This window comes from Coturnix japonica, chromosome 14, assembly GCF_001577835.2.
Source record: "Coturnix japonica isolate 7356 chromosome 14, Coturnix japonica 2.1, whole genome shotgun sequence".
Classification (NCBI taxonomy): Eukaryota; Metazoa; Chordata; class Aves; order Galliformes; family Phasianidae; genus Coturnix; species Coturnix japonica.
In genome coordinates, this window is record NC_029529.1 from 3,428,579 (window position 1) to 3,451,929 (window position 23,351).

The 23,351-nt window shown below is 46.6% G+C and overlaps 2 protein-coding genes across 4 annotated transcripts in view; one reads left to right on the forward strand and one right to left on the reverse strand.

Moving 5' to 3' along the window:
* Positions 1-474: 474 nt before the first annotated feature.
* Positions 475-12,540, forward strand: AMZ1 (archaelysin family metallopeptidase 1). Of its 2 annotated transcripts, XM_015876837.2 has the most exons (7): positions 475-525; positions 6,129-6,554; positions 7,199-7,366; positions 7,752-7,880; positions 8,134-8,297; positions 8,554-8,730; positions 11,819-12,540. In XM_015876837.2, exons 2-7 carry the CDS (start codon positions 6,251-6,253, stop codon positions 12,386-12,388), a joined length of 1,512 nt encoding a protein of 503 aa, XP_015732323.1. In that variant the 5' UTR covers positions 475-525; positions 6,129-6,250; the 3' UTR covers positions 12,389-12,540. The 2 variants fall into 2 exon arrangements, with proteins under 2 accessions (XP_015732323.1, XP_015732324.1); XM_015876838.2 differs by lacking the exon at positions 475-525 and having other exon boundaries at positions 979-6,554.
* Positions 12,541-14,116: 1,576 nt separating this feature from the next.
* Positions 14,117-23,351, reverse strand: part of GNA12 (G protein subunit alpha 12) — a 38,865-nt gene continuing 29,630 nt past the window's right edge. For both annotated transcript variants that reach the window (XM_015876840.2, XM_015876839.2), the window contains 2 exons: positions 22,101-22,151; positions 14,117-21,201 (listed from right to left, as the gene is read on the reverse strand). In XM_015876840.2, coding sequence (XP_015732326.1) covers positions 20,632-21,201; positions 22,101-22,151 — 621 coding nt within the window. In that variant the 3' untranslated portion in view covers positions 14,117-20,631. The remainder of the gene's footprint in view (positions 21,202-22,100; positions 22,152-23,351) is intronic.

Here is a 23,351-nt window from a genome sequence, read left to right on the forward strand (position 1 = left end):
CAACCTTCGTTTCTTATTAACAGAGCAGATTAAAGAGCTCTCAGCCCTTGCGGCACCGTCACGCTGCCCAGCCCCGGGCTCCCGGCAGGAGCGCGCTCCCATCACTCCTCTCCCGGCTCCAGCGGGGACCCGACAACTCCCTCCCAAAGCCCCATTTACCCTTTTTGCTCCAAACCCATTACTGCGGAGCTGCTCTGCAGCCCGGTGTAGGGTGCAGTCCCCACTCTGCCCGCCGGTCCCCCCGGCCCCTCTCCGCTGCTGCCCCCGGCTCTTTCCCCGCGGGGTTCGGGGCGGCTCCCGGCGGCGTCTCGGCGAATCCCGTGGGCTCCCTGCGGAGGGGCCAAGCCCCACTCGTGCCGCTTTTTCTCCCCCTTTTTCTTCCTCCTCCTCCTCCTGGCTGCTGCTGCCGCCGCCGCTGCTCCTCCTGTCGCCGCTGCCCGGTTCCGCTCCGCCTCGCCAGCCCCGAGCCGGCTGCCCCGGCCCTGCCGCTCCTCCCCGGCCTCCGCAGCCCCGGCCCGGCGGGCGGTGAGTGCTGGGCGCCCCGGGGGGCTCGAGGTGGGAGCGGGGGGCGCGGAGCTGGGAGGGTACGAGCGGTCGTTCTCACTGGGAGGGAATCGGAGCTGCCGGTTGCGGAGGGCGGGGGGTCGGGACCCTTCTGTCGGATCCCCTATTACCTCGTGGGCTGTTCTCACCTTTTGGGGGCAGCAGGCTTGGGGGCATCGTTCTACGTGATCAAGGTTCTGCTTGGGGCAGCCCCTGTGCCGGAGCGCGGGGGGCTGCGCTTGAGGTATTCCTCCCAAAGAGAAGCGGTGGGGCTCCAGCGAGGGCAGCCCCCTGCACCTCCAAGACATCCTCAGGTCATCGTTCCGCCATGCCCGGGGTTCTGCTCCGGGCGCTGCCCTTGGAGCATCCTCGAAGGGGTTTGGGTGCGGGGGCTCAGCTGGGTGCAGCCTGCCCAGCTCTGCGGGCCGCGGGGCTTCGGCTCAGGGCGCTGAGGGATCGCTTCCCTCCCCTCATACCTCATACCATGCCCTGTGATCCCGGAGCAAGATGCCCCGTATCCAAATCTGCAGGGCCGGGTGGGCCTGGGGGTGCCCCAGAGCAGGAGCTGCTCCTGCAACACTTCCAGCATGTGCCCATTCGCTGAAACAGCCCCAGCTGCCGAGGGCTCGGGTACAGACAGCCACGGTGAGGTCGTGGGTGTGGGGCTGCCCTCTGCAGCCGCGCTGCTGTGTGTCTCCCTGGCAGAGGGAGGGATGCAAAAGGAGCATCCCCTGCCTCGTGCTGCCGCTTACAGAGCACCTGGTTTTCTGGGAGAAAGCCACAGCATTACAGTGCATTTATACTGCATGATGAACTACTCTTATAATGCCTGCACTTGAGGGAATATCTAATCGTAGCCATACCTGTTTGGGCATTCATCAGCATGGAAACTCTGCAGCCTCTTTCCTGGCTGACACTGGGGCTGTCTTGCAGAACCCATTTAGTCTGTCTAGACAAGTATGATGAAGAGTGAAGTGCCCAGAGCTCTAAATGATTACAGCCTGGATATCTCCGCAGCGCTATGTTTGTTGTAGAGAGCTGATAGGCAGCGTGCTCTACCTCTGGGCTGCCCTTGGGTCCTTGGTTATTAAATGCACAGAAAACATCCAGCAATGCATGCAGGTTGGTTGCATGTAAGAGCAAGGGAAGTGCAGCCATCCCTTCATCTCACAGGTGCATGGGAGAGACACCACTGAGAGCTTAACCAGAGAATGTACGGAGAAAAATCTACGAGCACTCAAACCAAGGAGACTGTGGGTGTGAGTGGGAGGAGGGCACAGGGTGCATACCTTCATCTTCTCTTGTGTAGGGCAGCGCAGATATTTCTGTAGTATCTGTGTGGCTCTTAGAAATCCTTAAATAGAAAGCACACACAAAAAAGCAGCATTATTTATGAGCACAGAATAAAATCCTTAGGATAGAAGACAAACTATGGGTAATGCGTATCCTTAATACATATTCATATGAAGCAGAGTGTATGGAAGAGAGCAGGCTTTAGCATAAAACAAAATCAAGAGGGAAGCGGATGTGTAAGTGTTCAGAAATAATCTGCAAGCATCTGTCTCCATCTTAGGTGGTTAATGACCTTTACAATTCCAGTCTTTAATACCACAAACCTTTCTGCCCATGGATCATCCATCTGCCCTGTCCAGCAGCCCAGGGGAATTCATGAGACAGACTGAGGTGAAGACACCCCTCCAGGATAGAGCCCCACAGCAATAACCCCCCTTGGTTACAGACTGCAGGTAGACTGTCCTCCCAAGTGAATCCCAGGAGGTTTCTACAGCTCTGGGAATGACTCATTTTCAGACAGACCACACAAATCATCTGTTTCAGAGTCACAAGTGTATTCTGGAGATGTTACACATAAATATTATTGGGATATGGCAGCATGTGAGGCCAGGTGTTTATCTAACTGTGTGGATGGGAACATGAGACCTGACTCAGTGATTTGTTACCACTGATTGAAAAGGGCTCCAGCTCCCCATGGGCACAAGTATGGGGCAGAGTCAGACCTGGGGTGGGTGTATCTCCTCTGTGAGCAGAGCAGACCCATTCTGAGAGCTGCTTAAATCCCCCTACATCCCCCAGCTGCCTGTTTTCAGGTCTGAACCTGGTAAAACAGATCTGTTCTGACCTTGGCAGCTGAGCCCAGTGGGTAGGCAAAGCCTCAGGCTGTGCAAGGACTGCAATCAGGTCCTTGAGGGAGGAGAGGAACAGTGGGGAGGTTATTTGCACCGGGGTTAAATACTTGTACACATCCATATCCTCTCTGTCCCGTTGTGCTGGACTTGCCCATTGAGCATCCAAGAAATATTTTTCTGTGCTGCCATCAAACATTGATAAAACTGCTTTCAAGTCATCTGTGTTATAGTGGGAAGGTGAGAATACGCTGTGAGTGGCAGCAGCAGAAACCAACTGCAAATCTCAGGCAAAGAGCTATTAGAGCAACTAGGGTGTGCTGCTAATTAGCTAACGCTTGTTCTGTTTGCTCTGGGCTCTTCATTGCTGTTGACCAGCTATGAATCTTTTGCACTATCACTGCCTGTTTACAGTACAGCTCCTAACTCAGGCAATTAATCAATTTTAACAGTCTCTGCTAATGTCCCTCTGACACCTGAGCTGCTCAGTTAAAGGAATCTGTCTCTACTGCACAATAGCCAAGAGGGGGAGAACACCATAATGAGCACAGCCTGAATCAGAGAGAAACGCTTTACAAGCTGGCTTAGAAAATGAACAACTTTACAGTGGCCAACGTGTATCCATAAGCCCCTTATCTGGACCACATAACGCTGGTTCTCTGCACACCACAACATCTCTGTTGGCCAACCCATCCCAAATGTATGGCACTGCTTTGGCTTTCCAGAGTTACGCTGTTACCGTCAGCCCCCAGCACATCTGTCCAAGCAAGCAATGTCAATATATTAAGAGAATGAATGACACAGATGTGAATTTCAAAAAGAATAATTCATTATTTCCAATTACAGAGAATAATTTATAGGTGCCTGATTTGCAAAGGGAATAATTTACGATTAACCTGCATTGCACATGAAAGCATTTACAGGTTAGTGTGACAACGGGGCTGTATCGGATGCAGCAGTTCAGGCTGGATTTTGGGGGAATTTCTTGTGCAAATGTCCACAATTTTGGAAAGCAGTGAACATTAACAAATGGCTGCAAATGGGGATAACAAAGTGCAGGTCAGAAATAGGATTTTTTTTCCTAATAGTAAAAAAAAAAAAGAGAATGCCATGAGTGGAGACGCTCACTTGCAGCAAATTATTGTCATAGCTTTGCTAAAGGATCTCTTCCAGTGCAACCAGAAGTCAATGGCCTTTTAACCAAGGAGTTACTTTCTCCTCAGGACTTGCTCATCAGGTCCTATGGCTTGTCATTGGCCAAGACATCAAACTAATTGCTGCTTGCTCTAAAGACACAACATCTCCTTCCTACATACCTGAAATGCATACGGATGCATTGGTGCTTCCAGTTCTGCATCACAGCCTTGGTGTCTTAAAACTGCTGGGGAATGAAGGCCCACTGCAGCTGAAGCGCCATTCCCTCTGGAAGGAGCACTTTGGAGTGTTATAGCAGGTCGCCCCAAAACAAGAGCTAAGAATTACAAAGCTCTTCCACGCCTTTCTAGTTAATGGAAACAATGCATCCATCTATTAGATCAAGCACAGATACCATCTTCTACAGTCAACACTGCAAAAGAATCTGCTAAAGACGTCCATTTCTGAATCACTGATTTCCTGCAGTGGAGTATTGTAGAAATGCTTGTTAAATAGAAGTAATGGTGATGGATTTGGTGAATGTAAAAGGGTTGCTGCTGTTCTCTTGGAAGCAAAACTGGTGTCCAAAAGAAGGAGGCACGCAGTGCTCCAGACTGCAAGTGAATTCCTGCCCTTGAGCTTCCCAACCGAAGTGTAATCATGGATGTCCTCGTGCATTGTGGGCGCTCACAAAATGCCCGTGTTTATTGCTGGGGATGTCTGGTGCAGTGTGAATGTCCCCTTTTAGGAAGCCTTGGGAAACAATATATGTCCCATAGCTTTGGGTGCACATTGCATTTCATCAGAGAGCCTGGGGGAACACAGGCGAAGAGACTGCGCCCATTGTGTTCATTACTGCATATATCCACTCTTTGCTACTTCCCATTTGGAAAGATCCATTCATTCTCTAAGCAGCTCCTCCCACATCCCCACGTACTTACGGCAGCGCTGATGAAAGCAGCTCCTGCTTCTCAGAAGCCTTTAGCAAGATCACTCCCAACCCAGGCTGAGCACAGGGCTTGGCTTCCTCAGGAGCAGCAGGCAGGGCTCACACAGCGCAGCAGTGGTAACATCACTCATGGTTTCCCAGTGTAAGTTCTGAGTATGGTGGGAAAAAGGATGCTTACGTTTAGAGTTTGTGCAGGATGAGCATTGCATGGGATTTCAGCAGGGCCAAGATTTGACTCCTGGTGACTTCAGTAGGGTCAGAATCTCTCTTCATCCTCTTAAATTTGGGAGTAAGTTAGAAGTGATTTGGGTGACAAAGTGCAAAATAATCTCACATGTACCCTTGTTGCAAAAGCAACACGCCCACTTTTGGGGCAATAAGAAGAGGTAGCTGAGAAAGCATCAGAGATTGTATCTCTAGAATTCAATTGGATTAAGGCCCTTGTACTACTCAAATCCCACTGTGCTTCTGCTTTAATGCCAGCCAAATCCAAAGCTTGCAAAAATAAAAGCAAAGCGCTTACCTGCTCCCTCTCCTCTGGGATATTCCTTTAGCTCCACAGAAGATCACACAAAACAAGTCTTTTCTAAGGACTGCTCAAACAGACAACGATCTTCCCAAGGGTTAGATGTAAAGAAACTCAATTTTTTAAGGCCTGCCACCTTTATCTTCTGGTGAAACTCCCACAGCCACCTCGGTGTAACTGAGGAAAACATCTGGCTCGTGTTGGTATTCTTGTTTGAATATTGAATTCATTGCTGTATCACTGTCCCCAGGGGCACCTCGTGTCTGCTGAGCTACTCAAATTAGAGATTAACCAATTCCTCCTAGAAATATTGCACCTCTCTTCTTTATTTCCCCTCTCGTTGCATAGTGCTGTGATGACCAGCAGCTGATACACACACTTATCCACCTGGGTTCCTTTTAAACTATTATTAACTCTCCTCATAGAAAATAATACTTCTTCCTAGAATGCCCATGCTTTGCTGCGTATCTACCTGCATGTTTTCATCCTGCTGTACGCAGGTGGAGCACTTACCTGTTCAAAGCAGCTTTTCCCAAAGCACAGCTGTTAAATACCTGGCTTCCACTTGGCACATCTGCTCTTCTTTCCTACCGTGGACAGCAGCACTCCCTTTCAGTGCCATATAAGGGCTAATACAGCCACAGGCACAACACTCAACCTTAAAGCGTAACATAAACAAGTAAACAGATAAACCCAACCATCTGATTTAACCCAGACCTCTGGTAGCAGTACCGGGGCTGCCCATTCTTGAGCACCACCTACTGGTACATAAACCAGCGATGCTCATGAAGACGCAGAGCATCTCGTAACAGCTTCCCATTCACATCCATTTCAGGGCACCTGGCCGGCACTGAGCACAGCCTGCAGGCTCTGATCCCACAGCTGGAAGCCCAGGGCAACCCGCTGTAAGAGCTGAGCTGTGCCAGGTTCCAAACGGCCCTGCAGGGCCTCTTCGCAATGCTGCAGTGCAAACACGCGCAGGAGTTCAGCTTCGGGCCCCGGGCTCTGAAGGACGCACTGATCTCCACCAACCCAGCCCTGCAGGAGCTCTATGCCAAGGCTTTCTCCAGGGCAGAGAAGCTGTTCCTTTCTGAAGCCTACAACCCTCAGAGGACGCTCTTTTGCACGCTGCTCATCCGGACAGCTTTCGATTGGCTCCTCAGCCACCCCGATGCACCCGAGGACTTTGAAACCTTCTACCACGCCATGCTGAGGAGAAAGCAGAGCTACTGTAGGAAGCACATCTACCTGCAGCCTATCGGTAAGGCGTCCTCACTGAGCCACCTGGAAAGGAACAGGAGGGAGGGGGGACCCAGCTCTGTTGCCATCCTTCCTCTCTTCTAAGGAGGCAAGAAATATTTCATACAAGGAAAGCTAAGTCCATAGCAGCAAAGGTTCTGCTGTATCCCTAGTCCAGAGTCATGAACCATGATGACAGCCAACAATACAGCTCCCCAGAAAATACCACGGGTGCCCTTGGGTGAGATTTGGTATGAATATGTATCCATACATATATATACACATCTGTATGTATGCATATAGAAAACAATGCTGGATAATGCAGCATTTTGGGAGCTCCATCCATGCCAATTCACAAACAACAAGCAGCACCCAGGCCCCAAGTTAACCTCTCTGCACTGCTCATCTCAAAGATAGCCTTCCTGCTCATAGATAGCCTTCCTGCTCTGCCATGAGACCCCACTTCCCCAGGGTGACCCTCTGACAGAGCCCCCTTTACACTCATAGAACCACCTAGAGATGACTGCCCCATCTCAGAGTCAGCAGTCAACTTCAAAATAATCCAGCCTGCCCCATGGCCAGCCCCACAGGATCCCCCCCACACACCCCCCAGAGCTCCTGGTTCATTCTGCCCTTGGGGTTCTGAAATCACAGCTTTCTCCCTAGACCTGACTGAAGGGCCTGCTGGGCCCTCACTGCTGGATTCCCTTCAGAGCTGCGTGGAGTCCTTCTTCCTGGGGCTCCGTGTGAAGTGCCTTCCTTCCATCCCCATCTCATCCATTCACTGCTGCTACCGCCACAGCCAGGACTCGGACAGAGTGCAGCTGCACGCAGGTGAGGGTCCAGGTGTGTGGTGATATAGACCTCCATGGGGAAACTCCTGACATCACCCTTCATCAGGGAGGGAGAAGGGAGAAACGTTGATCCTGGGGAAAACACTGAACTCTGAGTCTGGAAATAAGATTGAAAAGCAAAGAGACTTCCATCATGTTTTCCTCTGCTGTTTGTATTTGTGCTGTTCTGTTCAGATCCAGCACTGCTGCTTTCACATGGGCTGAGCTCTCCCACATTCTGTCCAGAGCCAAAGTAAATCCATGGGCTGGGTGATGCACAGGGGAGTTCTGCAGCCTTTCACACTTGGATATTTGCTTCTGCGTGGCTCTTGCATGCCTTCCAACAGTGCTTCAATTTAATGGGCATCTCTCCTACGTTTGTCCAGATGGGATCCTGAACTTCCTGAAGAACAACAAGCCCATGGATGCTCTGTGTGTCCTCGGGCTCACTCTGTTGGACCTGTACCCATGTGAGACCTGGAGCTTCACGTTCAGCAAATTCCTGCCAGGACAAGGTGGGACTGGTGTCTGCTGATGTCCCAGCACAGGGTTTGGATAAGGCAGCACCACACAAACGTTCTCAGGTGTTTTTTAACTGCCTGATGGGAGGAGCTGGGTTTTTCCAATATAAAATTAAGGGATAGTGATCCAGGGATGCTACTGTAGGCAGAGACAAGTGGAAGTGTGTCTTTGCACCAGCACATACATGCTGAACTGGGGAACAGCCACCAGCGCTGATACTTAACCTCTGTACTCCTCTATTTACAGAAGTGGGAGTCTGCAGCTTTGCCAGATTTTCTGGGGATTTCCCCCAGGCCAGCTGCAGCAGCTTGAACCCACTGACAAAGAAAGAACAGTTAAGTGATGTCAGCAGGGAGAGCCGAGAGCGAACCTTGCCCTTCAGTGCCCAAGAGATGGTCCAGTGCTGTAAGGTAGGACCACTGCTCTCCTGTACTCCCTATTTCCTGCTACCTGAGGCTCAGTACTTCAGAGGCCTGAGCATAATCTGCCTCTCAGCCCAGAGGCTGCTTATGTACGTACATAGTCCCAAGCACTTTGCACCTTGGTGCGCTATGAAGGCACCCCTCAGCTTTCTATGCCACCAGAGCACACTGCAGCACTGACTGCACGGAGAAGCAAAAGGACTCGCAGCAATGCTGAGACAACTGATTTTTGTTTTCCCGACAGGTGACCTGCCATGAGATCTGTCACCTGATGGGCCTGGGGACGTGCCGCTGGCTGCAGTGCATCATGCAGGGTGCGCTGAGCCTGGATGAAGCCCTGCTGCGGCCCTTGGAGCCCTGCCCCATCTGCCTGCGCAAACTGCAGCACGTCGTGGGCTTCAAGCTTGTCGAGCGCTACAGGGTAAGAGACAGAACCACCAGCCCTCCCCCCAAATCCCAGCACTAAACATAGTTTCTATAAGAGGAGGTCATGCCTCAAACACAGGTTATGATTTTGACATGGTCAGTGACCAACCCTCTATGCAAGTCTTAGGGCTTCTGGCCAGAGACAACAGCAGAGCAACAGTTCTACCACGTTTTGTTATTCCCAAAATCAGGGTGGGCAGAAGTGAAGCCAGAGTATGTGGCCAGCGCAGCAGCAGCAGTTCCCATGTATGTGTCCTTTCTCATGTGCCAGTGTGGTTTTCTCTGGGGCTGCTGATATCCCAGAGGAAATACTAGTGCGGAACTTTGCTGCAGTGCCATCAACCTCCCCACTTACCAGACCAGCCTACCCAGGGCCCCATCCAACCTGCCCTTGAACAACTCCAGGGATGGGGCATCCACAGCCCCCCTGGGCAGCTGTTCCAGCACCTCACCACTCTCATAGCAAACAATTTCCCCCTGACATCCAGCCTAAATCTTCCCTCCTACAACTTAAAACCGTTTCCTCTTGTCCTGCTGTTATCTATCCTTTCAAAGAGCTGAACAGCAAGGAGGGTGTAAGCTATCTCACTGTTCTCACTCTGCATCCTACCTCCTCCTTCGTTATTATTTCTGTCTGGCAAACATCATGTTCACAGACAGGATCTTCCCCTGCTGCCTGCTTTAAAGTCTGTGGGTTATATCTGTAACGAGCAGAATGGGAACAGGGACGGCTCTACTTCATTCAGCTTGGAAACAAACACACAGAAACACGGCAGAGCACGTGGGGAAAATGCACGTGTATGGTTGTGGTGTGAGCTGCCTGTGGCCATTTGGTGCCTGCTGCTGCCCAAATCACCCAGAGCACCAGGAGAATGGACTGCTTTAATTCAATGCCTGACCTACCAGGCACCCAGCAACAGAACTGCTGTCTGCATTAAGCTCTTCTAGAAACACTTTCTCTTTACACCTGCAGCAAAAGCTGTATTTGTCTTAACAACCCCTGGCAGCAGCGAACTCAGACTCACAGAAAGCCCTCACTTGCCAAAGCTCACATCTGCTGCCTTGACAATGACAGCTCTGCGAGACGCAGCACACGGCTGCGATGATCGCTTAAGAGGCTTTTGCTTCTGCACTGAGACAGGAGATAGTCGTAGCAGAGATGGATTCAGCAGTTAACTGTGAGTAGAGCAGAGAACATTAGAAGACGATATCAGATCTGAAAACCAAGTTGAGGTTGAGGCTGGCCCAGTGCAAGCCTGAGGTCACACTTCCCTGCTGAGAACAAGCAAGAACCACTGACAGCCAGAGCAGAGCCAGACAGCCTCAGTGAGTGCAGGAAATGCCAGACACAAAGCTGCTGCTCCCCAGGAGCAGGTAACGCTGCTAAGGGCTGCAACTGAGAGATTATGGGCAGCAGAGCACGTGGGACAGGAAACCAGTCCTTATGCAGGAGGATGAGCACTTCCATTGATTTATCTGAGCTACACTCAGAAACAAACTCCATTTTGTCAGCTCAGCTGTTTAGTCCAGTATAGGCTGTCTTGAAAACTGAAAGCCAACCAATTCTCATGGCATTTCCCCACCACAACCACCATTTCCACCTGCTCTAACATTCCACAGCATCCCAGGCTGTTCTGCACATTGTGCCTATCCCAATTTCCAATGGCCACACTGAAACAAATCAACCAACCATAAAACAACCAGCGGTGCTAAAGAGTTTGGATCAGCAGCACAGGGATGAGCCATCCCTTCACATTTCCCCTTGCCCCAGAGGGAGGGGGCGGGGCAGACCAACTCAGCTAAAAGAGTTCATTTTCCTCTTGTATGAAATTCTTCCCTGAGGCTCCATGCACAGACTGCAATGAAACAGGGCCGATTTCTCCCACCCACTCAATTTCAGCTCTTTATCTTCTCTGTCGTTTGCCTGAAGAGAGAGCAATAGAGAAGGCGAGGGGGCAGGGAGAAGGGGGATGCTCTGGTGCTGTGGCAGAAGACAGCTCTGTAGGGCTTGGCTTGTTGTGCCCTCTCCTCAACCACAACAGCACCAGCCTCATCAGTGACCATACAGACCCAGCATAAAACCCAGTGCACTGGGGCCTCAGCTGGACTTAACGCCCTGTAGTTGTCACCTCTGCTTTTCCAAAGCAAATGCAGTGCTTTGTATCAGTATCAGCTGGGAGCTGAGGAATAAAGATGGAGAAATAGGCCACAAAAGCTGAAAAACACACCAAAAACGCCAATGCGTGCCAACAAGGCAGACAGGGAAATCACCTTTTATCCAGTGATGACTGGAGCAGTGATTCATTCCCCACAGCGTAAGTGTGCCAGAAGCAACCCGCTGTAGTGTTTAATATTTAAAAAGGAAATTGTCTCAGACATTTTCCCTTCATTAATTCTTTCCTGGAGCTCAGCCTTCCAACTCATGCACTTCAGCTCGAGAGGGGAAGGTGCTGTTCTTAGGAGCTCAGGGCACATCACCACAGGAGTTAACAGCACAGTGGAGGAGAATTCCTCAGCACTATCTCAGGAGTTTTCACAGGGTCACGGCTTCCTCTAGCAAGGCCCTGGTTTGGCTTTAGTAGAGACTGCATACAGACACAGGGGAGTTAATGTGTTTCCCTTCTCCTCTTACTGTCTTCATTAATAGGACAGATTCAGCCCACATCCAACAGGGAATAGAGCTCCCACAGACACTGACCAGAATCTTAGAGTGGCCTGGGTTGAAAAGGACCACAATACTCATCCAGTTCAACCCCCTGCTGTGTGCAGGGTCACCAACCAGCAGCCCAGGCTGCCCAGAGCCACATCCAGCCTGGCCTTGAATGCCTGCAGGGATGGGGCATCCACAGCCTCCTTGGGCAACCTGTTCCAGTGCGTCATCACCCTATGGGTGAAAAAAATATACAAAAAATAAGAGAAAGCCCCTGCTGTGTAAAGGAACCGTGAGCTGCCTGAACTCATGTTCTCATGGCCACAGTGTCTCAAGCTGAGCTAAGAGATGCTTGTGCTTACCTGAAAACATTGGGTGAGGTGTACCCATTTCCTCATTCTCTAAAGCAAAAACTTCTGCCTTCCCTTCGCAGAAGCTCTATGCTTGGACACAGACCGTGCTGTCCACGTGGCCAAAGCAGGAGCCAGCAGACCTGTCAGCCTCAGAGGACATCCTTCCGCTCAGCTCGGACTCCGGGATGTGCTGTGAGAACGACTCCGAGGCCGTGACCTCCTTGTCAGAGCCGCTGACACCAGACGTGTGCAGCCAGGCGCTCTCCATCGGCCCGGAGCTGGAGCAGGACGAGCGGTCGTGTTCGCTGGCTGAGGTGCAGAGTCAGCCCCAGCCGGCCGGGCCCAGCCAGCCCACAGACGTGGTTAAAGATTACGAGCTGTGGCTGGAGATGTGCATCGCTGCCCTGGAGAGGAACGTCTCTGAGGAGGAACTGGTTGAGGTAGACAAGGCTGTGGATGCTCTGGCTCGGTGGGACATGTTCACGGGACAGCTGCCTGCTATGAGGAAGGATCTGCCCTTTGTTCGGGACAACACCGGGCTACGGAAAGTCCTCGGAGACAAATTTTCCTCTTTAAGGAGGAAACTGAGTTCCAGAAAACTGTCCAAAGGGGAATCATCCCCTCATCGCTGGCGGTGGGAGGACAACTAACAAGGGCCTGCTTTTGGATGGGCCGGCTTTGCTGCCGAGGCTTTGGCTGCATTGCTGCCCTGCTTCTGATCTCTCCCCATGAGTTGCTGCTTCCACAGAGAAACTGGAACTTCCCCAGGAATAAAAGATGTTTCTTTTTTTTTTCTTTCTGATCGCGAGCATCTTTTTGATGTGATCAGTTCTTTGCTAAGGGTTTTTCTCTGCTGGTTACAGTGCATGACTACATGCTCCCATTGACTCCTGTGTAGGCAACTTCATTCCCATGCTGTATTTCATTTGGTCTGAAATCAGGTGGGAAGATTCTATGCTAAACACCAAACAAGTTCACACAGAAGCTTGGGCCATCTGAACAAACAGATGCAAATTAAAGCGGGGCAGCTCTCCTCCATACACAGAGCTCTTTCCTACTTAGCATTTCTGACTGAAGCACAGCTATTATTCCTCCCACACCAAAACATTCATCTCTATTCCGGTCGCTGCTCTGTCAGCTGGAGGCTGAGCACAGCCGAGGCCAAAACGAGGGGGGTCCGAGCAGGGGGAGGTGGGGGTGGATGGGCACAGAAGGGGGGAGCAGAGCAGAAAGCTCCCTGGCAGCTCATCCACCATAAAGAGCAGTGTTTGTGTCACTGCTTGTGGACACTCAAGGGGATCTCAGGAGCTGCTTCACATCAAAGCCAGGCTTGGAGCTGAGCTACGAGCTCAAACTGCTCGCTCACATCCTCTGTAGATTGGTACAGGAGGGGGAATAAAAAGGCAAAAAGAATTATAAGATTTCACACACACACACGGATTACTAACTGCAACAGGGGGAATTACACACGCATTCCTCTCCCTGCTTTGAAAAGGCAAAACCACAGCCTTTGTGCTCTTCTCTGCTCTGTAAGCACTCACTGATGAGGAATGGGAGCCATGCTGGCCTCCCACACAGGCACGCTGTGTGCAGGTACAGGTATGTAGAGGTGGGGCTCCCACCACACTCAGCAACCTACACACCAGTGAGGCTGAGCCCTCAGCATCCCCAATTCACTGATAACATCCCTGCAGCTCCCAGGGACACAGCTTCAGCCTTCTCCCTGCTGAACATGGCTGAATTAGCAACTGCTAATCAGATATTTCTGATGCTGTAGTGACAGAACAAGCAGTGCTGTGAGACACGGATGCTGAAGGATCTTCAAAGGGTCAACAGTTCTGCACTGTAGCTCAAAGACAGTCCAGCACATAGGATGCAAGTCCAAGAGGAGCCAGGCACTGGAAAAGCAGCAAGTATAGTCCTGCAGCTATTATCAGGCACTGCACAGCAGAGGTGGAATCCCTAACAGAGGGATTTCAAGCTTCTGAACTTAAAATACATGAGCACAAATTCAAGCTGCCTCTCTGTTTCCACTTCCCATCAGTTCTAATGCCTAAACCATGCACTGAAAACGTTACAAATGAAAGACTTGGAAGTTTTATAAGGTTAAAGTTTCACCAGCCTTCAATTCCCAAACACGTTCAGGAATAACAATTCAGAGCAGAACTGGAGAGGTGGGAGATGTACACAGATCACAGAAGAAGGTTTTATTGCATGACAGCTGTTGTCTCATGCACTCCATGCTGTATTTGTTATATGTTAATATATATACATATATATATATATATATGTTATATATATATAAAGCAGCTTTCTTGCAGAACTCCTTTCACAGCAACAGTCACTCCAGACTCTCTTGAAAGATAAAACCCATAAAGAACAGTATAACAAGTCAAGTTTTAATAGATTTATAAAATTCATATATACAAAACAGTAAACTAACTCACCAAAAGCTATAAAATACACTTTTTACACATCACAATATAATTTTATCTAGTACACAGTTTTCATAAGTTGAAACTATGACAGCCAGTAGCCGTCTCTATTGTGGATGCTGTTTTGGTGCTAGAAAGACACTTACGTGAGCAGTCTGGAACTGTGCTTTTATTTCACGTGGTTTACTTTTTAAACCTCTTTTTGTCACTGTTTCTAAAGTACTTTCCTGTGAATTGTTAGAAAATTAAGGCTAAACTCAGGCCCTTTCCTGCCCAATGTAGTGAACTGGTTTAGAAAAAGAATGATATTGCATAGTATGTGTGTTACAATGCATAGGCACCAGAGAGCAAGTAAATGGCAGAATTAAAGGTAATGTTAATTGGCTTCCTAGCTATGTGATTGTGTCACAAGATAACTTGGTGCTTGTCAGTTTGCTTTCATACATATTGGTTCCATGAACAAGACAACTCATCACAAGAGCAATAAATACCAGCATTTCTGTTAAGTAGCATCTCCAAAAATACCGCTCAACATTTATCATCAATTCAAGCTCACATCAAATCCCGGATAACACAACCTGTACACCAGAAAAACACCCAGAATCCTAAATCCTGTTAATGGCTTCAGTGTGAGCAGGAGTTTGAACACGTTTTCCATCCTCAATCCATTGAGCATTTCCAAATCTTGTGAACTACCAAAAAGATTCTTCTTCCACATCCCCCTCCTCCTCCCTGCTGGCTTCCCCCAGCTGCTCTGTCTGCCCACCTGCACCAAAGGCTGCCAAGGAGCACGAGCAGAGAAGCCGTACTGCTCAAAAATCTGTTCCTTCCCTCCTAAGAATCCCTTCCTTCCTCAGGTCCTCCTCATACAAAAATTTGGCTTTCCATCAACTGTAGATTTTACTCCAACAATGGAAACAGGATCATATCCAGCCACTGCCCTGAAATTCTTCTCCTGCTCCAGTATCTTGAAGAAAGGTTAAGAAGCTGTTAGAAAAGAGTGAGATGCACTTTCTGCCTGGAGATCTGCAGATCGTGTTTTATCATGATTTGAGTTTTAGTACCCAGTTTGGAACAAAGAGATTTACAACAGAGGGGTTTGCAGCAGCAGCAGGGCCAGCCTCGCCAGCCTGCTGCCCTTAATTCACAGCCAATAGCTCTCTGGAGTCACTCAAAGCTTTTAAGGTCGATGCAGATGGCATTTCTTTTCAGTACACTCAGTCTTCGAGCACCATCAACTTTTGGGATCTGTGTAGGAAATAGCTCCCCCCTCCTGCTTCCTTCCAACGTACTTTGGCTTTTTACCCCACTGCCTACCTTGGAAGCCAGTGCTGCTCTTTTTCTCTCTGACCACGATCATTTTCATGTCAGATGCACGATATGACCTTCGGACATAAGCCAAGAGCTAGGCTGTCATTCAGTTTGGCAAGCCAGACACAGAAGCACTAGCACTGACAATCTAGTACCAACACGCTCCCCACCCAACAAGAAGACAAGCGTCAACACAGACACTTCAACACTGCTTTCCAAATGCATTTAGAAAGACTAAAATGTAAAGAACCAAGACAAGCAAAGAGCATCACCTGGTTAGGAGGACAGCAATTTCAGCTTGGGTTTACTCATTTCCATCCATGTAAATAAATTAGTGTCAAAGCAAAGAAGTGTCCGTTTCACAGCACAAAGCAGAGATCACTCCAGCTAATTACAAAATAAGTCATAGTAAAAAGCACAAGGATTTGCCAATTACTTCCTCAGTAGGCTAGACAGTGCTCACCTAGTAATGCACAGAGTTGGGACTAACTCAGCCCAAGTGTGGCCCAGACAACACCAGCCTGAGATTTCTGTCCCAGAACTGATGCCCCATGTGCATCATTTAGTAAAGTAGGCACAGATAATGTTTTAAGGATGCTGCTGAAACACCCTACTCACTGCTTCCTGTGTTACAGAATTAACGGAGAGTGTACTGAGGTAAAGAGTTGGCAGTGCTGTATTAAAACCCCCTGACTACACTGTGAGCCATTATACTAGAAAAATTACCTAGAAAAGAGGCTTCTACTGAACCTGTAGGAGCCACTATAGGTCTAATGATGGGAAGTCGGTGTTTGGCTTACATTTCAAGCTGTGTGTCTTATTTTTGTCTCAAGCTGGTATGGATCAAGCTGTCTATCAACCCCGAAAGTGTTTGATAGCACATGCAAAGCTAAGTCGGGTGTTCAAACTCACTACTTGAAAACAGAGGGATCTCTTACAAAATTCCCATAGTTCAGTACAGCAAAGCAGGTTTTTCAGGAAAAGAGAGAAGGTACAAACAGAGAAAAGGCTGCAAAACATGAAATTAATATCCAGAAACCTGTCTAAAGAAGGCAAAGGGTGTGCTTGCTAAAACGACATTCTGTGTAGAAGAGCCGTCTGCCACTTGACTATTCCTTTAATTTCTTTAATTGGGTAACTCTTCACAGGTGGCACTATCAGCAGTACTGAACACCTTGGGACGGGGAGCATTTCAAATGGACAGTTTTCCATAACTGAGCCTATTCCAGCTACCCTGGTGGGATTACATTCGAGCCTGTGGTGCCACATACAGATGAGCTCTTCCCACACCAATTCACTACAGGTGTGTCTTTGCTTCATTCTGAATTGGCTCACATTCCTCCACTCTGCTTGGCTGAGGTTCTGGCTTCAGTCAGCTCAGAAGTCATATACAAGTGAACACCCTTAGGAACTCCTTTATGCTTGTACCGTGATTAGCTCTGGGTCTGACTCAGCAACACATCCAGTTCTCAACTATTAACACATCAAATATTCCGCGCTGCTGCATTGAACAGAACAAGATAGATTCTTCATATAAAACTGAAAGATCTTTGAGTTGTAGCGTGAAGTTGTGGCCAGTGATTTCAGCTTCAGAACCAAGATTAGGAAATATTTAACTGCTTTGAAGTGATAACTGCCTATCAAATATGTCATTCCTACTCCTCCTTTTTAATTTCAATTTACTATGCTGTCTGGTATTGCCATCTAAGAACTGTTCAGAAAGTGACAGCACTACAATTGAAGGAATTATACTGACTGAAGCACTACATTAGCTCAAAATCAAATACAAAGCAGTGTTTGAAAGACTCCCATTTTGTACATTTTTCTACCTAAAACTGCAAGATTATAGAGGTTTCTCCTGCATGCATAAGCAAGTGCTTCCTCTCTTTGTTGTTGCAAGAGAAGATCCATTTGCATCATCCCACCACTGGTCACAGACCTGCAGTATCAGAGAAGCAACAGCAAAATACTGTTTTTTTTTTCCCCCCTGTAAGTTGTTGTTCAAAGTCCCCATCTGATTACAGTCCTGCCTGTGACCTATTTCCTGACTAGCAAATGAACAATAACCTCATAAAGTTAACAACAGAAGAGATGTTCCCTCCAGCTGTGTTTACCTGCAGCGTTCACTTCATTTTTGCTATCTTGCAAAAGGACCAAGCAACTCATTAAGCCTGTCCTGAGATGCTTGTACAACCTAAGTCACCCAAGTTCTGCATTAATAACTAACTGAAATACCATAATGTGATTTTTTTTTTTTTGGCTTATCTATACTACAACTTTGTTTGGGAAAAAAAAAAAACAAACACCAACAAACAAAATACCTCAGTTGTGCAAGAAGTGGAGTTCAGCAGAGAAAGACATTTACCTGCCACCTGAAAAACAACCCTTTTCAATCACAGTCCAAATCCTCAGCAGGTTTGAGAATTGCTTCACTTCTGCATCAGCAGCTTCCTGACCTTGGGGATCCCGGTGTGAACCAATGCTATCAAAGTTACACAGAAAACAGCCTACAGAGCCAAATGACTCATCTTCTTCTGCAGCCCAGAGCGTCATCCTTAGGCTCATTTTATCAGCAGTCAGAGGAAAGGCAACGATGGGCACGAGGTGAACAATCTGTGTCTCAAAATCTCGGACTTGTTGTGCAAAACTGCTACATCACTCAAAAAGAAAAAACAACCCCAACGAAACACTGGCAAGATTGAGAGCTCATTATGAGATAACTCAAGCTGTTTCCTTTCCAGGTGCAGATCAAATTAATTAAAATATATGTTGTGTTATTAGCTCTGCTTAGAGTTTTAAAGCCATAAATGAACATGAAGAGGAAAAACAGAACAGAAAATTCCATGCTACACCTCCCAGGTAAAGCTACAGTAGATTAAGACTTTAAGCTGAGGTAATTATTGAGGAAAATATAGTTGAAAGGCTTAACTAGTTTGCAAACAAGCACAATATTAGTCCATTAGAAAATGCAGTGAAAGAGTAAAGTCACAGCAAACTAGGAAATAAAATCAAGTCAAACTAGAAGCTGGTCAGCCCACAACTGCCTCCTCCTTTCCAGTGCCTTGAGTGAAGTGGAAGCTACTATCAAAAACTCCAAGAAAAGCCTGGAAGCATTGGAACAATCTCACTTTTCAGCTAACAAATGGACTGGCTTAGAGAAATGAACCTCAGACAATGAGTAAACTTACTTGCACTGCCCTGGGTTGCAATGTTTACCTTTTCAAATGCAATAACCTTAAGAGTTTATTTCATCTGTATATTTGTCATGTGACGTTTTTCCCCCTCAAGGCTACAAATGGATAAACATATATGAGACAGACTTGGTCCTGGCAAAAATAAGACTTGTTACAAGAAAGCTAATTCCTGCTTAAGTTTGCTGAGATTTAATTTGGATTTTCCTGCCTGCAACTTTTCACTGCTTCTTACCTCAGTCCCACGTTATGTAACACCGACACAGCCATGTCTCTTCCACTCTGAAGCTGCACAAAGAAAAACCCAGAGATTGCTACAGTAGGAAACCACACAAACACACTGATATGAACATCTGCAGGCTTCAGAGGGGAAGAAAGATTCCAGATTTGATCCAAATTAAAATCCTGTTCTGTTGTCCTTTCATGTGTTTTAGACCGCATTTCCCATGGGATCACCAGCTGAAGTGAAACGTTGCTTGTTTTGACATGCCATTGCAGTCTCAGTGGGGAAAAGAACTCCAGGGAATCCACTGCCTTTGTATGGGTACAAACAGCCCTTCAGGTTTTATTCTCAGATAAAAGCTATGACAAAAAAATTGCACAGTAAACTATGTTTGAAAGTTACCTAAAGAACAGCACTACAGTGCTCAGATAAAAAGGCAGGTCGTAAGGTTGTTCACATACCCCACGGTAATAGAAAAGATCTGATATGTCTGTACACAGAAAAGGCACCTGATAGTTACACAGACTGAGAGCTAAGAAATTAACAGTTCATATCAACATTTTCCATAGCCTCTTGAATATACACAAACCATTGCCCAAAATGGGCAACTCCAACCTTGACTGTACTCAGAATTACACGTGTGTTACTACTGGCTAAAGATCCCATTAAGACACAGATTAAGGGCTAATTCGACAGCAAAGTCTTGCTGTCCAAACATATCAGTGCAGCTGTAAAACTGGGATCTCTAGGGTGTTCGGTCTTCCTATACAGTCAGCTGACGGCATATAATCAGTTGCTGTACTACCAAAACCTTTGCATAAGAGTTTAATCAGCTTTCAAACTTTCAAATGTAGATGAAGCCCTGCCACATGATCCTGAACCTTCACAATGACTGCCAGACTGCAGGTGTGAGGACAGTGCTGGATTTCCATGAAGTACATCTCACTCAAGCACCCGCTGTGCGCGTACAGGGTCAGGTGCTCTAGCACAGGCTGCTCCACCAAGGAAATCAGATTCCCCACGATGCAATAATACCTTTTACACGTAGTGCAAAATAAGCCCTTCTTAGGCAAGGCCTTAACTTTCCATCCAATTTACTCCCACATGGGTTTCCTTGAACAGTTTTAAACTTAAGCTTCAGGAGACTCATGCAAAACCTTCAGACAAGAGCTGTGCATCCACCTTAATTAGTAGATTCCAGTTCTGCGGCAAAACTAAACTGCACACCAGACCTGGTTACACTCCTAGTGTTAAGAATGGAAGTTCCATTAACATTCTCCAATACAGCTACCAATCTCATTACATTTAGGTTAGTTTGATCACTTCAGCACCTCCAAACTACAAAAAAAGGCAGACTGTATGACTAGTGTCTCTGAAAAATAAGTATTTCCATTTAAAACAAAGTGTCTTCCATACATGGTTTGTCAGAGATTTTTTTTTTGTTTGTTTTCTAAGAAGGCAGAAGGTGGTTGTGTTATTCAGCATTCCAAACTAGGTACAGAACCTACAACAGCCATGTTTCAGTAGTGTTTCTAGTCCAAATGATTCAGTAGCTAACATCAACATTTGACTCCTTCGGCCTATAGCTCCTCTGTTTTGACTGGCTAGTTTACAGCATTCCTGAGCCAAGTAAGTAGCATGGGTCCTACACCACATGCAAGGGCCATAAAGAAAGGATAAAAATTCTGATCTAACCCTCCAGCAAATTTTAACAGGACATGGACTTCTCTCCTTCACTGCAACATAATATCCTTCAGATTCTCTTGAAGGATGGTGTCCTTCACAGCATGAAACACAAAACGGATGTTTTCAGTGTCTATGGCAGTGGTGAAGTGATGGAAGAGCGGCTTACTGCGGTTTCTCCTCTTTCTGTCAAAGCACTGCACCAGATAATGTTGAACATCATCTAGCCTGTGAGGATCACCCTTGAAGTCCGAGAAATACTTCTTAATGCTGACAGTCTTTACCTTTTCTACAAGAAGATCCATCTTGTTGAGGAACAGGATAATAGAAACATTAAAGAAAAGCTTGTTATTGACTATTGTCTCAAAGATATTCATTGACTCCACGAGTCTGTTTGTGCGTCTGTCTTCCATGAGAACCTGGTCGTATTCACTGGAGGAGACCATGAACAAAATTGAAGTTATTCCATCAAAGCACTGGAACCACTTTTGACGCTGAGATCGCTGTCCGCCTACATCCACCATCTTGAAAGGTATTTTTTTAATGATGAAATCATGCTCTACTATTCCCTTGGTAGCTTTTCTAGCCAACAAAATATCTTGCTTGCTGGGGAAATAATTCTGTAAAAGAAATGAAAGAAGCGTCAAGAAAATCCTTCAAAAATGCTGGTTAACATCAAAGTACGGAATGAGAGAAATCAACAAGATCCCCTTCTAATTTTTAATTATAAGGTGAAGAATGAATATCCAACTAGAAATACTGGACTGCTGAGTGTTTACCTCAACATATTGGTAAACAGCTATCAGAAGGACCTATGAAATCAGAAATAATGGTCTAGAAGTCCTGTTTATATCCTTCTTGCACTGTATTTTCAAGCTGAAGACTATTTTACCTTTATGAAATCCTTACTCACAGTGTTTTTACCATTTGGGCTCTGCTCTGTAAGGCAGACATCCAAAATGTCACTGAATGGACTTTTAAGTTGTACTTTCCATTGTTGGTTACTATCTGAGGGTATCTCGCAAGCTTTCCTGGAAATACTATTCACAGTCCGCAACCAACGATTACAGCAACACACCCTACTGTAGGATGCGGCCCAGGCCACCAATGCAGAGCAGCTTGTTCTTCACAAGCTTAGCACTTCTACTGCTTAGGAACAATCACCTTCCTTCGTTTTCCTCCAAGCCTCCTGCCAGATGCTCTCACTGCTGATTTTTTTTGCTTTATTTGGTAGGGTTTAATTTAGTTGCTTTCAGTAGCACCAGCCATCAGAGCACCAAGAAGAAAATGAGCTCCAGAGACTACAGAGGAGGACAAAAGAAATTATTTGCATAAACGCAGCTTCCATAAAAAAATATTTACCCATCAGAAAACATTAATTGAATATTAAACTTCATTTCCACAAGGCAAGAGTTCACTATTTCTAAAGAGCCTTGCTGAAGTTTTTAATGAAACTTTTTATTGTTAAGACATAAACTGTAGCACATCCAAGCTTTCTGTTCAGAAAGTGAATTCTTACCAGCTGACCGATCCGATCCAGGTTATCCAGGAAATATTTCACTGATTCACCCTGTGAAGAAGGAGAGAGATGGGAAATCACAAATGGAAGTCTGGACTATGCCTTGTTGTGCTTAAGGAGCTGCAGCAATAGAAATGGCACATGGTTTAGTTCACATAAACTGCTGATTTAAGTGGAGCTGCTATAATGTGCTACTGATGTATGTAGGTAAAGTGGCATTTTTCTTGCTTTGTTACTCATAGAAAAATTAAAGCTGAGTAGAAAATTGAAAGAAATGTTTCAGGTAAATTTTTATAATGAAAAGGAAGCGTTATTGAAGGCAGTTCTTTGCTTAGGAGTAAAGAATTAGGCTTTTTATCCCTTGTACAATGAATGCAGTTAACTGACACTAGGTGGGAGTGAAGATGAACACCTTCATTAAAAAGTATCATATTTTGCTTAAAATTTGCAACAGTGAACAAAAGCACATCCTAGAGTGGTTGGCACATCTTTAGAAAAGTGAAATACAAAGGTCACCCACTGTTTGTAACAGCTTAACCCAGACTTGCTTGTCAAAAAAGAAAAGGAGCATTCTGAAAGAATTTCTCTTCCACACTTTTAGGCTTAAGGGTTTTAAGAATGAATCTGTACAAAATCCCTCTCTGCAGTTACACTGAGAATAATATGAGCAATATCTTAAAATTTATCTATTTTTTCAGACTGTTTGCCCGTATATTACACTCAAATTGAGTGCACTTTGCACGGGCTGAACTGACAGTAGCTGCCCTTACCAAGTTACTAATTTAGGAGAATGTTCTCAAAATATTATCTCACAGATTCCAACAGAAATATAAAACCTTAAACGTAACATTCCTCCCCATACCATAGGCCTGAGACAGTGGAATAAAATTATTCCGCTCCAGAACAGCTTGCAATAGATGCCAACACAACAGTTTATTCTGAAGAATCAGAATGGAGATGAGAGGATTGAGTGTACTACATAAGTTCATACTTTCAGCATCAGGAACAGACAAAAAAGGAGCTGTAACTTACTATTTCTTAACAATTAAAACTGGAGTTCTCTGTTCATATGAGACAGAATGAATATTTAGCTTCCATTTATCACAGAAGACTTACAGAGTACCACTAGCATAAAAAAAAAAGATCATTTTCAGGGGTGGGGGGAAGTTTCTAAAGAACAATTGCTCTAAGAGCTTCCTTACAAGCATGAATTTTCATAAGGTGAAAGTAATTTCCTGTATTTTTTGGCAC